This window comes from Mustelus asterias, chromosome 13 (assembly GCF_964213995.1).
Source record: "Mustelus asterias chromosome 13, sMusAst1.hap1.1, whole genome shotgun sequence".
Lineage (NCBI taxonomy): Eukaryota > Metazoa > Chordata > Chondrichthyes > Carcharhiniformes > Triakidae > Mustelus > Mustelus asterias.
In genome coordinates, this window is record NC_135813.1 from 64,667,207 (window position 1) to 64,680,885 (window position 13,679).

At 42.5% G+C, this 13,679-nt stretch overlaps 1 protein-coding gene and 1 pseudogene across 1 annotated transcript in view; both read left to right on the plus strand.

Moving 5' to 3' along the window:
* LOC144502268 (solute carrier family 2, facilitated glucose transporter member 11-like) overlaps positions 1 to 12,870 on the plus strand; it is a 38,607-nt gene extending 25,737 nt beyond the window's left edge. The window contains exons 9-11 of the mRNA XM_078226091.1: positions 1,604 to 1,679; positions 3,463 to 3,590; positions 12,703 to 12,870. Coding sequence (XP_078082217.1) covers positions 1,604 to 1,679; positions 3,463 to 3,590; positions 12,703 to 12,870 — 372 coding nt within the window. The remainder of the gene's footprint in view (positions 1 to 1,603; positions 1,680 to 3,462; positions 3,591 to 12,702) is intronic.
* LOC144503033 (nuclear receptor coactivator 7-like) lies at positions 7,412 to 8,631 on the plus strand (annotated as a pseudogene).
* Positions 12,871 to 13,679: the final 809 nt, after the last annotated feature.

The window sequence follows — 13,679 nt, forward strand, 5'->3', positions numbered from 1 at the left end:
TGGTCACTATTACTGAGACTTTTTCCAAGTGGCAGGCAGTGACTAGCGGGGTACTGCAGGGATCAATGCTAGGACCCCCAGCTATTCATAATGTATGAGATGAGGAACTAAATGTATTATCTCCAAATTTGCAGATGACACAAAGCTGGGAGGAGGGTGAGCTCTGAGGAGGATACAGAGATGCTTCAGTGAGATTTGGAAAAACTGAATGTGTGGGTGAATGCATGGCAGATGTAATATAATGTGGATAAATGTGAGGTTATCAACTTTGGTAGCAAAAGCAGGAAGGCAGATTATTATCTGAATGGCTAAAAATTAAGAGAGGGGAGTGTGCAAAGAGACCTGGGTGTCCTTGTACACCAGTTGCTGAATGTAAGCATGTAGGTGCAGCAGGAAGTGTGCTGGCCTTTATAGCAAAAGGATTCGAGTGCAGGAGCAGGGATGTTTTGCTGGAGCTATACAGGGCCTTGGTGAGACCACAGCTAGAATATTGTTGCAGTTTTGGTCCCCTTATCTGAGGAAGGATGTTCTTGCTATGGAGGGAGTACAACGAAGGTTTAGCAGACTGATTCCTGGGATGGCTATTGGTATCAAAGGATATGGGGGGAAAAGCAGGAATGGGTTACTGAGTTAGATGCTCAGCCATGATCATGAATGGCAGAGCAGGCTTAAAGGGCCTTATCTGCTCCTAAAATGGGGTGGTAATATGATTAATATTACAACAAAAGATCTATATAGGGGAGGTACGAATGGAAAACAAACAAAAAGATGATTCACAGCTGCTGTTCAAAAACATTGAAAAACACAAAGATGGGGACAATGTTTATGATCTGAATTTGTTGAACTCAGTGTTGAGTCTGGAAGGCTGTAAAGTGCTCAATCCAAAGAAGAGATTCTGAGCCAAGGAGCTTTATTGGAACAGTGCTGCTCAACTACCTTCTGAGAGTGTCTGATGTTTGCATCTCAGATTGTCCAGAATTCAAGATTACATTCTAAGGAAGTTCTAAGGAAGTCATATTTGACTCAAAACATTAACGCCTTTTTTCTCTCCACAGATGCTGCCAGACCTGCTGAGTACTTCCAGCACTTATTATTTTACGTTACATAGAACTGGGTGAAATTTAGAGCACAGAACAGGCCATTTAGCCCAACTAGAACAGTGTAGGAGGGCGAGGACAAAGAGGTCATACTGGGAGTGGAGCGGAGAATTAAATTGTCAGGTGACTAGAAACTTGGGGACACAACTGTGGACTGAATGGTGGTGTTCCACATAGCAATCACATCCAATCTACATGAAGACCAAACTGGGGGGGAGGGTGACAGTTTCTCTAATCCACAATGTCAGTTTTACATCTAGCTGGCATGTTAAAAATCTACCCTAATGAACATTTAGATTATTTTAATGCGGGTGATAGGATAGCCTCCCTCAGCAAGCGATGCCAACCCCAGCCTTGCAATCTTGTCCTGAAGTGGTGCTCGAAACACAAAAATATCTGACTCGGGTGAATGTTACTCACTGAGCTTTGCTGACACTGCCAGTAAGTGGCGAGAGGAAGGGCTCAGCCCTGTATGTTTTAATAACATTCTTTATCTGTTGATCTAGGATAAAATCAGTTGGATGCCATATCTGAGCATGGTCTGCATCTTTGCATCCATCTTAAGCTTCGGAATTGGGCCAGGTAGGTTGTCTGCTCTAAAGCATTCTTATAATACAGAAAGAAACAATTCCTCACTGAGAACCACCTCATGTGAGCTGCCCTGACTCTGTGAGGAGTTAGTGTGCTCTAATGCTCACCGACAGGTTGAGAGTGTCTGGGGGTTTGCATCTACGATTGTCCAGAACTCAATATTACATCGTTCTGAGAAAGAGTCATATTGACTCCAAACATTAACTCTGTTACTCTCTCCATAGATGCTGTCAGACCTGCTGAGTATTTCCAGAACTTTGTTTTTATTTCAAAATTACACAGATAAAGTTAAAGTTTATTTATTAGTCACAAGTAGGCTTACATTAACACTGCAATGAAGTTACTGTGAAGCACAGTATTGGGCTATTTGGCACAACTGATCTGTGAAGGTATTCATGCTCCACACAAGTTGCCACCTACTCCATTCAGCCCATCGGCAAAATTGTCTATTCCTTTCTCCCACATGTATTTATCTAGCTTCTCCTTAAATATATCTTTGCTATTTCTCTCAAGTACTCCAAATAATACCAACTTCTTCATTCCAACCAGTCTCTCAGTTTCACCTGAATTCATTATTATAATTATTAATATCCTGTCCTGGGCGGCACAGTGGTTAGTACTGCTGCCTCACAGTGCCAGAGACCTGGGTTCAATTCCGGCCTTGGGCCACTGTCTGTGTGGAGTTTGCACATTCTCCCCGTGTCTGTGTGGGTTTCCTCCGGGTGCTCCAGTTTCCTCCCACAGTCCAAAGATGTGCAGGTTAAGTTGACTGGCCATGGTAAATTGACCTTAGTGTCAGGGGATTAGCTGGTTAAATATGTGGGGTAACGGGAATAAGGCCTGCGTGGGATTGTGGTCAGTGCAGACTCGATGGGCCGAATGTCTTCCTTCTGCACTGTAGGGATTCTCTGATTCTATTAATGGCCTCTAATTTTGCACTCCCCACAAGGAGAAACATCTTCTGTCAGAGTTCTTCATACTTTTAAAGACTGTTTACTACCTTCGAGAGGAAAGAATCCAGCTTGATCAGTCTTACCTGATCATTATAGCCACCCAGATCTGGTATCATCCTTGCTAATTTTAAATTAGTCTGTTGACAAGAGTAGCTTGAATTTCCTTAATCACATTTTGGTTTAAACGTTTCAAGTTTCCTTTGTGATTTGTTTTGTGCAGTAACTCACTTTTAATTTGTGTCTCAGTTCATTCGATTTAGTTTAATTGGTTATTGTTATTTTAAAACAGGAGTAGCTGGATTTTCTTCACTGTTACATGCCACTGGACTCTCAAGCTGACTCAGCTCAGGTCAACAGGGGTTGAATGGGAACATCTGTGCTCTCATTCCAGGAATGGGTTGGTAGCTCTGAGCTCTCATCCAAATTTCTCATGAAGCGATTCCCTCCCTTTTACACTTTCCCAGCTTTCTCTGCTCCTTCCTTTGAGCTACTGTCTCCGGCTGTAGTTCATATGAAATAGTGTTTGCATCCACCTGCTCTAATGCTAAGTAGGAGACCGCCCTCCGACCCTGTAGACTCTGGCAGAGGTCAGCATTGGAGGGCACGGCCCTGATGCAACTATCAGGATTGCAATCTGTGGAATTTCAGAACTGTAACGTTTCCATTTGGTTCAGTGTCACCCCCTACCTCGGTGCTCTATGTTGTGTACCTCAGTTACAATGACTGTAGTATATGAAGACTGTATTCACTTGTTGACTGCTCATAAACAATGTCTCTCTTCTTCTCTATCCCGCATTTATTGATGACTTCTTTGCCCTTAGCCGGAGTAACCGGGATCATTCCGATGGAGATCTTTGACCAAACTGCACGGCCTGCAGCTTACATGATCAATGGCTCCCTGCAATGGATAAATCTTACTATTGTTGGGTTGGCTTTTCCATTCATTGTTGTAAGTATTTTGAACAAAGACTAAACGCAACCTAATATTGTGTGAGGGGATAAGACTTCACACTGTATATTTTTATAAAATATATATAGGTATGCTCATCACTATTTCTAAAATTTTTATAACTGAACCAAGACCTGTAAAATGAACAAAAGAAGCAACCTTGCAGTTTCAGGGACACTCACAACTTGTTGTCAGCGAGTTGATGACCACCTGTGGACTGCACAGCCCAGCTACAAAGGAGCTACATGAAATGCATTTGTATTTGATAAGCCAGGTTGGCCACTGAAGGCAGAACATCTACTGAGACAATAGCCGATCAAGCATTCACTATAGCCCATAATGGCTGAGATGTTATCAGCCTGGAACACAAAGCCAATTCCCAGAAACTGGGCAAACTTCCTTTGTTGAAAACATTGTGGGGAATGGTCATGTACCATGTGCCTCTGACTTGTGGGACAAGAAATATTGCCTTGCTGAACTGCATAGTTCACTCTGTTGTTTAACATCTGACTAGCAGGCCATATTGAAGGAGCTCTGGCCCAGGATGGACACCTGGCCCCATCCACCTTGTTTCTGCTGGAAGTCCATACCATCACCTACGAGACTGATACATCTCTGTATGCCTATCTCATTGTGAAGTCAACACCACCAGAGAAGTGAATTTTCTAGCATCAATTTTAGCCAACTGACCTCCTTGAACGAATACCTCACTGGGCTTTGATTTTGGATTCTGGAACCCATATTAAACAGTATTTCATTTCTCTGCGGTCTCTGTATTATAAATCTTTTGTTTCTCTATTCCTTTCTTTACTACCTGAATACGAGGGGAAATTGCAAGCTCTCTTTTGCGTGTGTGCAAATAAACTAACCCTTTGAGTTTGTCCTTTCTCATGTTTGCTGTGGGCTTATGAATAGAAAACTAGATTGCACCAAAACCGAAGGAAATACGTTGCCGCTTATATAGAGGGAAACACATCAAAGCCTCTTTCTGTCTACGGACGGGTGGTGAGAGGAGAAATTAAGTGCTATTTAAATTAGCCTTCCTACTGTCCGTAACAATTGTGGCAAACATTAGATTAGTGTTATAAAATACTTGCTAATATAACACATAACACACCCTTGGTTGTGCAGTATATCCTTTCCTGATTCTTCTTTTTAAAATGTATTTTTCTGCATCCCTCACTCCATCTTCAGTTCCCTGAGACTCATATCTACCACTCTCCTTTCTTCAGTCAACGATAAGGAAGTGCTGGCTGTGAGGGAACTTCTTAAAAATTTACTTAATATGATTTTGAGGCCGACCCTACATCTGGACTGAAAATGAAACTGAAAGAAAATCAGAAAAGGTAGACACATAAATGAAACAGAACATCCCAGTCTCTAAGGAAATCTGGAGCAAGCTGAGGTTGGGAAATCAAAACTGAAACCTTGCTGAAAGATATAAAAGGACAAAGATCAGTCCAAGCGGTGCAGGAGCAGATATTGAATTCACTGGAGTAGAACAGACAAGCTGAAGAATCCTCAAGAAGAAGAAAAGGGAATAGGTTGGAATAGAAATCCTACAGTGCAGAAGGAGCCCTTTCAGCCTATTGAGCCTGCACCAACAACAATCCCACCCAGACCTATCCCCATAACCCCACATATTTACCCTGCTAGTCCCCCTGACACTAAGGGATAATTTAGCATGGCTGATCCACCGAGTCTTTTTATCACCCAGACCTATCCCCATAATCCCACATATTTACCCTGCTAGTCCCCCTGACACTAAGGGATAATTTAGCATGGCTAATCCACCTAACCTGCAAAACTTTGGACTATGGCAAGAAACCAGAGTACCCAGAGGAAACCCATGCAGACACAGAAAGAACGTGCAGACTCCACACTGACAGTGACCCAAAGCCAGAATTGAACCCGGGTCCTTGGCGCTGTGAGTCAGCAGTGATAACCACTGTGCTACCTTGCTGTCCCTGTCATTGCAGCTATTTCTGTCACTTGAAGCTAACATTGGTGGATGTACACCATCCAGACTGAGTTGAGGAGGTTCTGCAGACGTGCACCATTTGTGATGAAGACAATGCCTGTGGAACTTGGGTTGGTTATGTCCTGCTGTTAGCTGGGGATCAGACTAGCTGCTAGGAAGAGGAGCCGAAATTCCTCACAAGGAGGACAGAGCCTTGAAGGACTTTTTGACTGAGTGTGAGTACTACAATCTGAGTGGGTGTTAATTCATTAATCTGCCATTTATTGTGCAATTTATGGCTTATATTCATCCACAATTGGCCTGTTAATGAATGTTTGACTCATGTTAATTCTGGATGTTACAAGTATGGGAGGGATAGTATTTAATGTTTGTTTTGTTGGCTCTTGTATAGTGAAAGTTCTTATGGAATTTTGTGGCTTCATTCCCTTACTAATTAACTAAGATTTCATATTTCCACTATTTAAAACAAAATAATGGTGTCTCCTGAGATCACATCAAAATTGGGAGCTTTTTGGAGATTTCAAATCACAGATAGATAAGGGTGTTAGGACATCCAAGGATGTCAAGCTAACAAGATTTCATGGTGAATTTTACTGTATGCATTGAAAAGATTTGTCAGTAGTCACTACTTTTCTGGAGAGGGAAGATTTATCCCCAAGTGGTTTACAACAATTAACCAAGAATCGATTAATAGCAATTACAGAAAAGTTTAAGTTCGAGTTAAAAGCAGAAAAAGCAGACGTAATAGCACAGCATTTGGGATCGGAAGAAGTAAAGCCTGACCCAGGTGGAACATGACTTGAGTTACCTAGAATTCGGTTTGGATGAAACAGCTTGAAATAGAAAGAGATAGAGAAAAGCAAAAACTCAAACTTGAGAAAGAAAGTGAAATAAAAGGACTTGAAAAAGGAAGAGAAAGACAAAGGCCTGAACTTGAACTCAAGAGAAAGAACTTAGCAAGGGAGGAAAGAGATATGGAAAGAGGGTCTCAAAGAGAGGAAGAAATCAGATAGCATGAACTGGCTAAGTAAAAGCTTAGATTACAGAGTGAGAGAGAGAGAGAAACTTATGGTTTAGATAATGAGTCAAGTTCCACTCTAAGTTCGATTTTAACGAAGAATCTTCACCTAGTTGCTAAATTCACTGAGGCTGGAGTTGAGAGACATGTCACCTCATTTGAAAAAGTAGCTGCAAAGCCAAGATGGCCAAAGGACACATGGACACTAATTTTGCAGAACATTTTGTTGGGGGAAGCAATGGATTTTTATTCTGGTCATTCGGAAGGACAATCCTCAAATAATAAGACAAATACAACTCCAGTACTTAATGTTTATGAGCTTGTCCTCAAAGCACATCAAAGCTGAAAGGTAAGTCAGTGTCAGTAATAGGGATGCCTAAAGAGTCTTTGGAAAAACCAATAACGGTAAAGGAAACAGCTAATAAAACAGGAGCAATAGAGCGAGAGAGAGCGAGACCAAAACCAGGGCATCATTTTCTTTTAACCATTATGGATAAAGCAGGGGACAATGCTGCAGGAAACAATAAAAGACAAATCGTTCAAAGGAAAGAAACCGCACGGGGCTTAAAGAGTTTTTACTTGTTGAGTGACAGTCGAATAAACAATGAGAAGGAAATGAATGTGTTTGCCAGGAAACCACCAAGAGCAGCTGAATACATGGCTGAGTCTCAAGTTACACTTCACAGATTCACAGAACTTTTACGGCACAAAAAGAGGCCATTTGGCCCATCGTGTCTGCACTGGCTCTCCGATCGAGCAACTCACTTCATTCTATTTCCTGTCTTCACCCCATAACCCTGCAAATTCTTCCTTTTCAGTTAACAAACCAATGCCACTTTTCTGAAATTCGACGTTCCTCTAACTGAACTTGTGTAGATTATTGGGTGTTTCAGTAGTGTTGTTGTTCCTGGTCAGATTTTATACACATTCTTCCCCTGGGGCAGCAAATGCCCCAGACTGTGGTGGTCCTCTTACTCCACCATCATCTGATGCTGAGTATGGAAAGCTCCCAGATGCTGATCTTGCGAGAAAACTGCAGGAAATTTCCTCTCCTCTGCGGTATGTTCGCAATCTATTGCGAGAGTAACTTCCTCAGGCTCAGAAGATGATGAAGCACTTTGAACCACTTACTGAGAAGCTTTTTGAAATGAACTGCAGATACATAACAGATGGTGAAAGTGTACTGGTAGGAGTTACGATTGTCACACCAAACAACATGACGTTTGACTTGTGCAACTCTGATTCCCTTGTCACAGTATCGTGAGGAGTATGAGCCTCATGGAAGAAGTCATGTCCATTGCCTTATACCCTGATATCGCTCACATGATGATTAAAGCTACATCTCTATCACCTGGAGATTGGGACGATCTGACTGCTGAGAAGAACCAAAATCTATTCAATCATTTCAAGAGCATGAGTAAAAATCACCAGTGAAGATACATGATTCTCTGGAGAATTGTTGTCCTGTCCAAAAAAACTATGGAAAATTCATCTGGTGAAGTTTATTACGGAACTCTCACTACCCCCAGTTAAACAGAAAAGAGCTGCAGCTTCTTTTAATGTTATTTATGTTGCTGAAAACATACTGTCAACAGAAACTACCACAGGGTATGGCCTGCAAAGCAATGATCACAAAATATATTCAGCTACTGAAGAGAAACCAATGGGTCTGACCCAGTGGAAAGTTTAGAAGTAAGGTTCATTGTGAAAATTAGTGATTGCGCTGATCAACTTTATGTTTGAAAACACCTTGACTGAGCAATTGTCAAGAAACGTGCACTTATTCTTTTGAAAGGCCATCTAGAATGGTGGTAGGTGTTCCTTCAGATGAGGGCAGTTTTGTGAACAGTGAAGTTATCTGTAACAGTAACGACATTTCGACTGCTAAAAGCGAAGGGACCTACCTAAGAAACGACCTGCGTAAAGGGAGCAAAACTCCCTGGGTGCAGGTTTCTTCACCTGGTGTTGATCAAAACAACGAAACGACAAAAGCTGTTCTGTCGGAGGGTCATTCTGAAGTTAGTTGTCAATCAGAAATATAAGCTGGTCAAGATGGTTCTGAAGAAAACTTCAGTGTATCTTCACTATGTTTGGTTGACCCTGAAAAGGTTACGGAAAAAAACAACCCAATGTAATTATTAATGCTCTGTCCAGAGTTCAAGCAAATAAGACCATAAGATAGAGGGGCAAAATTAGACCATTTTGGCCTGTCGAGTCTGCTCCGTCATTCAATCATGGCTGATAAGTTTCTCAACCCCATTCTCCCAAATGGTGCAGGAGACAATGTTATGACAATTCTATGTTGTTTAAATCCTGTGAATCCCACTTTGTTCGATATACTTGCTTTTGCTTTGGTTAAGCCCTTATAACTTTGCGAGTACATTATGTGTAATTGTTAAATATGAAAAGGTTACCTGTGCAGTATGTAATAAGCTACTTGGCAAAAAAAAAAGGTTATGATGATAACTTGTATTTCAAAGCTATTGTAAAGGAGCCTTCATCATTTCTTTTCCCAAGTAGGTAAGTGTGAGGGAGCCAACATTGTAAAAAATTAATTGGCATGTTTTTGAGGCCGATCCTACCTCAGATCAGAAGCTGAACTGAAGTTGAAATTGAGAGGAAAACAGAAAAGGTTCATACTGAAATGAAACTGAACTTCCTGATCTCAGGAAATTGGGAGTAAGCTGAGGTTTAGAAATCAAAATTAAACCCTGTTGAAAGAAATAAAAAAAGACTCAAATCTGTCTGACCAGGGCAGTGGCAGTTATTGAATCCACGGAAGGAAACTCGAGGAGAGGCTAGATCCAGAAGCTGAGAATAAAAAAAAACGAATAAGTTACTGCAGATGCTGCTGTTTAAAGTTTATTTATTAGTGTTGCAAGTAGGTTTACATTAATACTGCAATGAAGTTACTGTGAAAATCCACCAGCTGCCTCATTCCGACGTCTGTTCGGGTACACTGAGGGAGAATTTAGCATGGCCAATGCACCTCACCAGCATGTCTTTCGGACTGTGGGAGGAAACCGGAGCACCCGGTGGAAACTACGTCGACACGGGGAGAACATGCAGACTCCGCACATACAGTGACCCAATCCGAGAATCGAACTCGGGTCCCTGGTGCTATGAGGCCGCAGTGCTAACCACTGTGCCACCGTGCTGCCCCTTGAAGATAACAGTCGTGGATTTAGAACCACCCGGACTGAGTTGAGGAGGTTCTGCAGACATGCGTCATTTGTGCTGAAGGTACTGTCTGTGGAAATAGTGTTGGTTGTACCTTGTTGTTGTCTGGGAATCAGGCTAGCTCCTCAGAGGAGGAGCTGAAATTCCACATATGGAAGACTGTTTGAAGGACTTTGTGAATTCTTGTGATTTTACTATTCTGAATGGGCTGCTAGTTTGTTAATCTCAATGGTATCTGCCATTTGCTGCATAATTTATATTCAACTGCAATTTTCCTGCTAATTCATGTTTAACTCCTGTTAATCCTTGAAGTTAGAGTACAGGGTAGATAATATGTCGTGTTTGCTGACTCTTGTGTGGCAAATGTTCTTCTGCTGGACATGTGGAATCTTGTGGCTTCATTCCCTTAGTGAATTACTGGGATTTCATACTTCTTCTATTCACAAGGAAAGTTATTGATCGCCGCTGAGATTGTGGCAATGGTGCCCTGATAATCTCCCACCTCTGCCTGAGGGAGTCTGGTTCCTGCCAATGTGCCGAGCAGAGTTTGCCAATTCCCCAGAACTGTCCTGGAATCTCCAGCAACTGGAGAATCAGGCGCCGGAGTGTGGCGACTAGGGGATTTTCATAACGGCTTCATTGCAATGTTAATGTAAGCCCACTTGTGACACGAATAAATAAACTTAAACATAAGAATAATCTCCAGGACCATGCTGAGAAGGAAAAATCATAGTGCCATTAAAAATCCTTCTTATTAAAAAGTACGCTTTGAGCATTTTTGCTGGTTATAGAGATATTCATCAAGAAACATCCAATCAGATAATCAGTTCCCTTTCCATTGATTGCTCATTCTGTGCAACCAATAGTAGTGTATGGGGGCAAGATAGATAGAGGCAGAAGGTCATGTGATGATATTTCCAGGGATAAGGCCAACTGGAGATGGCAGCTTCAAAGAGTACGGCTAGAGTTCTCCGTACTCGCATGCCTCACCACCGCTGCCAGCGAGAATGGAGAATTTGGCGCGCAGCCAAAACTCTATTCACTGCAGCGGGACCGGAGAATCCCAGCCACGGGCGAGGTCGGAGAATTCCAGCCTACAGGTCCACTGCAGGGAGGGTAAAAGATCTCGGAGGAAGAGCTATTTACACCACCTCGTGATCATTGACCTAGTTATTGACCTAGTGAGCTCTGCTGAGAATCAACAGCAACATCGGAGAGGCTTGCAGGCAGCTGTGCTATTTGTTCTCCTGGTATGAGTCAAAAATTGGAAGAAATAAAAATAACTTGACACCCTAAAGAAAAGAAATAAACAGAAAATACTGGAAATAGTCAGTGCAAGAAGTCTCACAACACCAGGTTAAAGTCCAACAGGTTTGTTTGGAATCATGAGCTTTCAGAGCGCTGCTCCTTCATCAGGTGAGTGGAGAGGTTGGTTTCACAAACACGGCATATCTAGGCAGAGACTCAATTGCAAGATAATGTAACCCCACATCATGGCTACCATCGACACCGCAAACTGCCGGCTCAAAGTGGAGGGGATCTCCAAGACATTATCTTGCAATTGTGTCTTTGTCTAGATATGCCATGTTTGTGAAACCCACCTCACCACTCACCTGATGAAGGAGCAGCGCTCCAAAAGCTCATGATTCCAAATAAACCTGTTGGACTTTAATCTGGTGTTGTGAGACTTCTTACTGTGCCCACCCCAGTCCAACGCCGGCATCTCCACAGCATGGAAATACTCAGGTCAGGCAGCATTCGTAGAGAGAGAGATAGTTAATTTTTTTTCTGAATTCATTTGTGAGGTGTGAGATTTGTTGGCAGTCCCAGTATTTATTTCCAATTGCCCTTGTGAAGCTGGTGTTGAGCTCTTGAATATGGGTGTGGGGCAGCTACTTGTCAAACACATGCTGAGGATCTGGAGTCAAATGTAGGCCAGGCCGGGAAAGGGTGGCAGATTTCCTTCCTTCTCTCTAAAAGACATGAGTGAACCAGATGGGGTTTTACAACAATTTAATAGTTTCATGGTCACTATGAATGGTACTAACTTTTAATTTCAGGGTTTAAAAGAAAATTTAAAGCCCTCGGCTAACGTGATGTGATTTGAATTCATATCTCCATATCACTGGCTCAGGTTCCAAGGTTATTTGTTCAGCTCTTTACCTAAAGGGTGGTGAGAATGTGGAGCACAGCGAGTGGTTGAAGCAAGTAATATAGATGCATATAAGGGTAAGCTGGACAAGCAATATGACAGGGAAAGAAATGGATGAACATCATGGTAGATTTAAATAAGAAAAGTTGGAGGAGGCTCGAGTGGGGCATAAACACCACAAGGACTGGTTGGGCCTGATGGCCTATTTCTCTGCCATGTATCCAACGTAAACCGGAAAAGGTTATAGAATTGCTGCAGGCTTGAAGTGATTACACAGACAAAGAAAGGAGTTGGGGGAGGTAAGAACAGCAGGGAAAGGCTGTGATAGGGTGGAAAACTGAGATGGCACAGTGGTTGGAACTGCTGACTCACAGTGCCAGGGACCCGGGTTCAATTCCGGTCTCGGGTGACTGTCTGTGTGGAATTTGCGTATTCTCCCCATGTCTGCATGGGTTTCCTCCCACACTCCAAAAATGTGTGATTAGGGTGATTGGCCATGCTAAATTGCCCCTTCGTGTCAGAGGGATTAGTGGGGTAAATGTGTGGGGTTACAGGGATAGGGCCTGGGTGGGATTGTTGTTGGTATAGGCTCAATGGACCAAATGGCCTCCTCCTGCACTGTAGGGATTCTATGATAGATGACAAAGAGATATTGGTGCAAGGCAAGATGGACTGTTAATGAGACAAAGAAACAAAAGATGGTTCTGGAGGCAACGGCAGAATCATTGCCAGATTTAAAACCTGCTTGGCTTATCACTCACCCTCTTTTTCTGTTTTTCAGGAGGGAGTGGGCGGTTTCTGTTATGTGCCGTTCCTTTTCATTAGCTTCCTCGCCGTTGTATTCATTGGATTATTTCTGCCAGAAACAAAAGGAAAGACACTTCTGGAAATTTCTCAGGAGTTTCACAAACGCAATTTCAAGGGTCAACTGGAAGAAACAGCAATGTGAAAGAATTGAAAAAGATCAACCACATTATTATCAACGCTCAATGTTTATCTGTCACTGTGTTGATTCCATAACGTTAGCTGTCACTGGTCTAGCTTATTTTTCTAATGACTGTTTCTCTGCATTAAGAGTTTATGCCAACAGTAGGCTTAGTTAGGTTGTCTGTTATAAAGTGAAAATAGGTAAGGTTTTGGATCAGAATTGGATAAAAACAAAAAATGATGAATATCCCTGTCAGAGAAATGGTCGAGCTTGCCTTTTATTGTGTGGAAAATGGGGTCGGTAGTCCTTTTTTTAGGGTACTCTGAGGGATTAGCGGGCAAGCGGGTAAAGGGAAACCTGTAGGTGTGTGGTGAACCATCGTTGGTTCCCACTAGGTAGTACTGAGCCAGGGTCTGGCCAGTACTACAAGTATGTATATATGTTGCTGTTGGGGTTAGGGATGGGTTGTTCTACTTGTTGCTGTTGGGGTTAGGGTTGGGCTGTTACACCTGTATTATAGTTATTATGGTACATCCCAGTCGGGCTCCGCCTCCTGGGAGAGGTATAAAGGTCACTGCTCTGTCTGGGACCCCTCAGTCTGGGATCGTGTACTATACATGGTAGCTTCGTTGTAATAGTAAATAAAAGCCTTTATTTCCTTGAGCATCTCAAGCCTCGTGTGTGATAACGCGCATCAATTTTATTTACTATTAATTAAACTCTCGTCGTTAGAAAAAAAAAGGAAAACGATACATAGAGTATGGAGCAAATGTTAAAACCCGAACGTCTTACACTGGATCCACGTGCGGCGGGCGCCTCTAACACCTTCG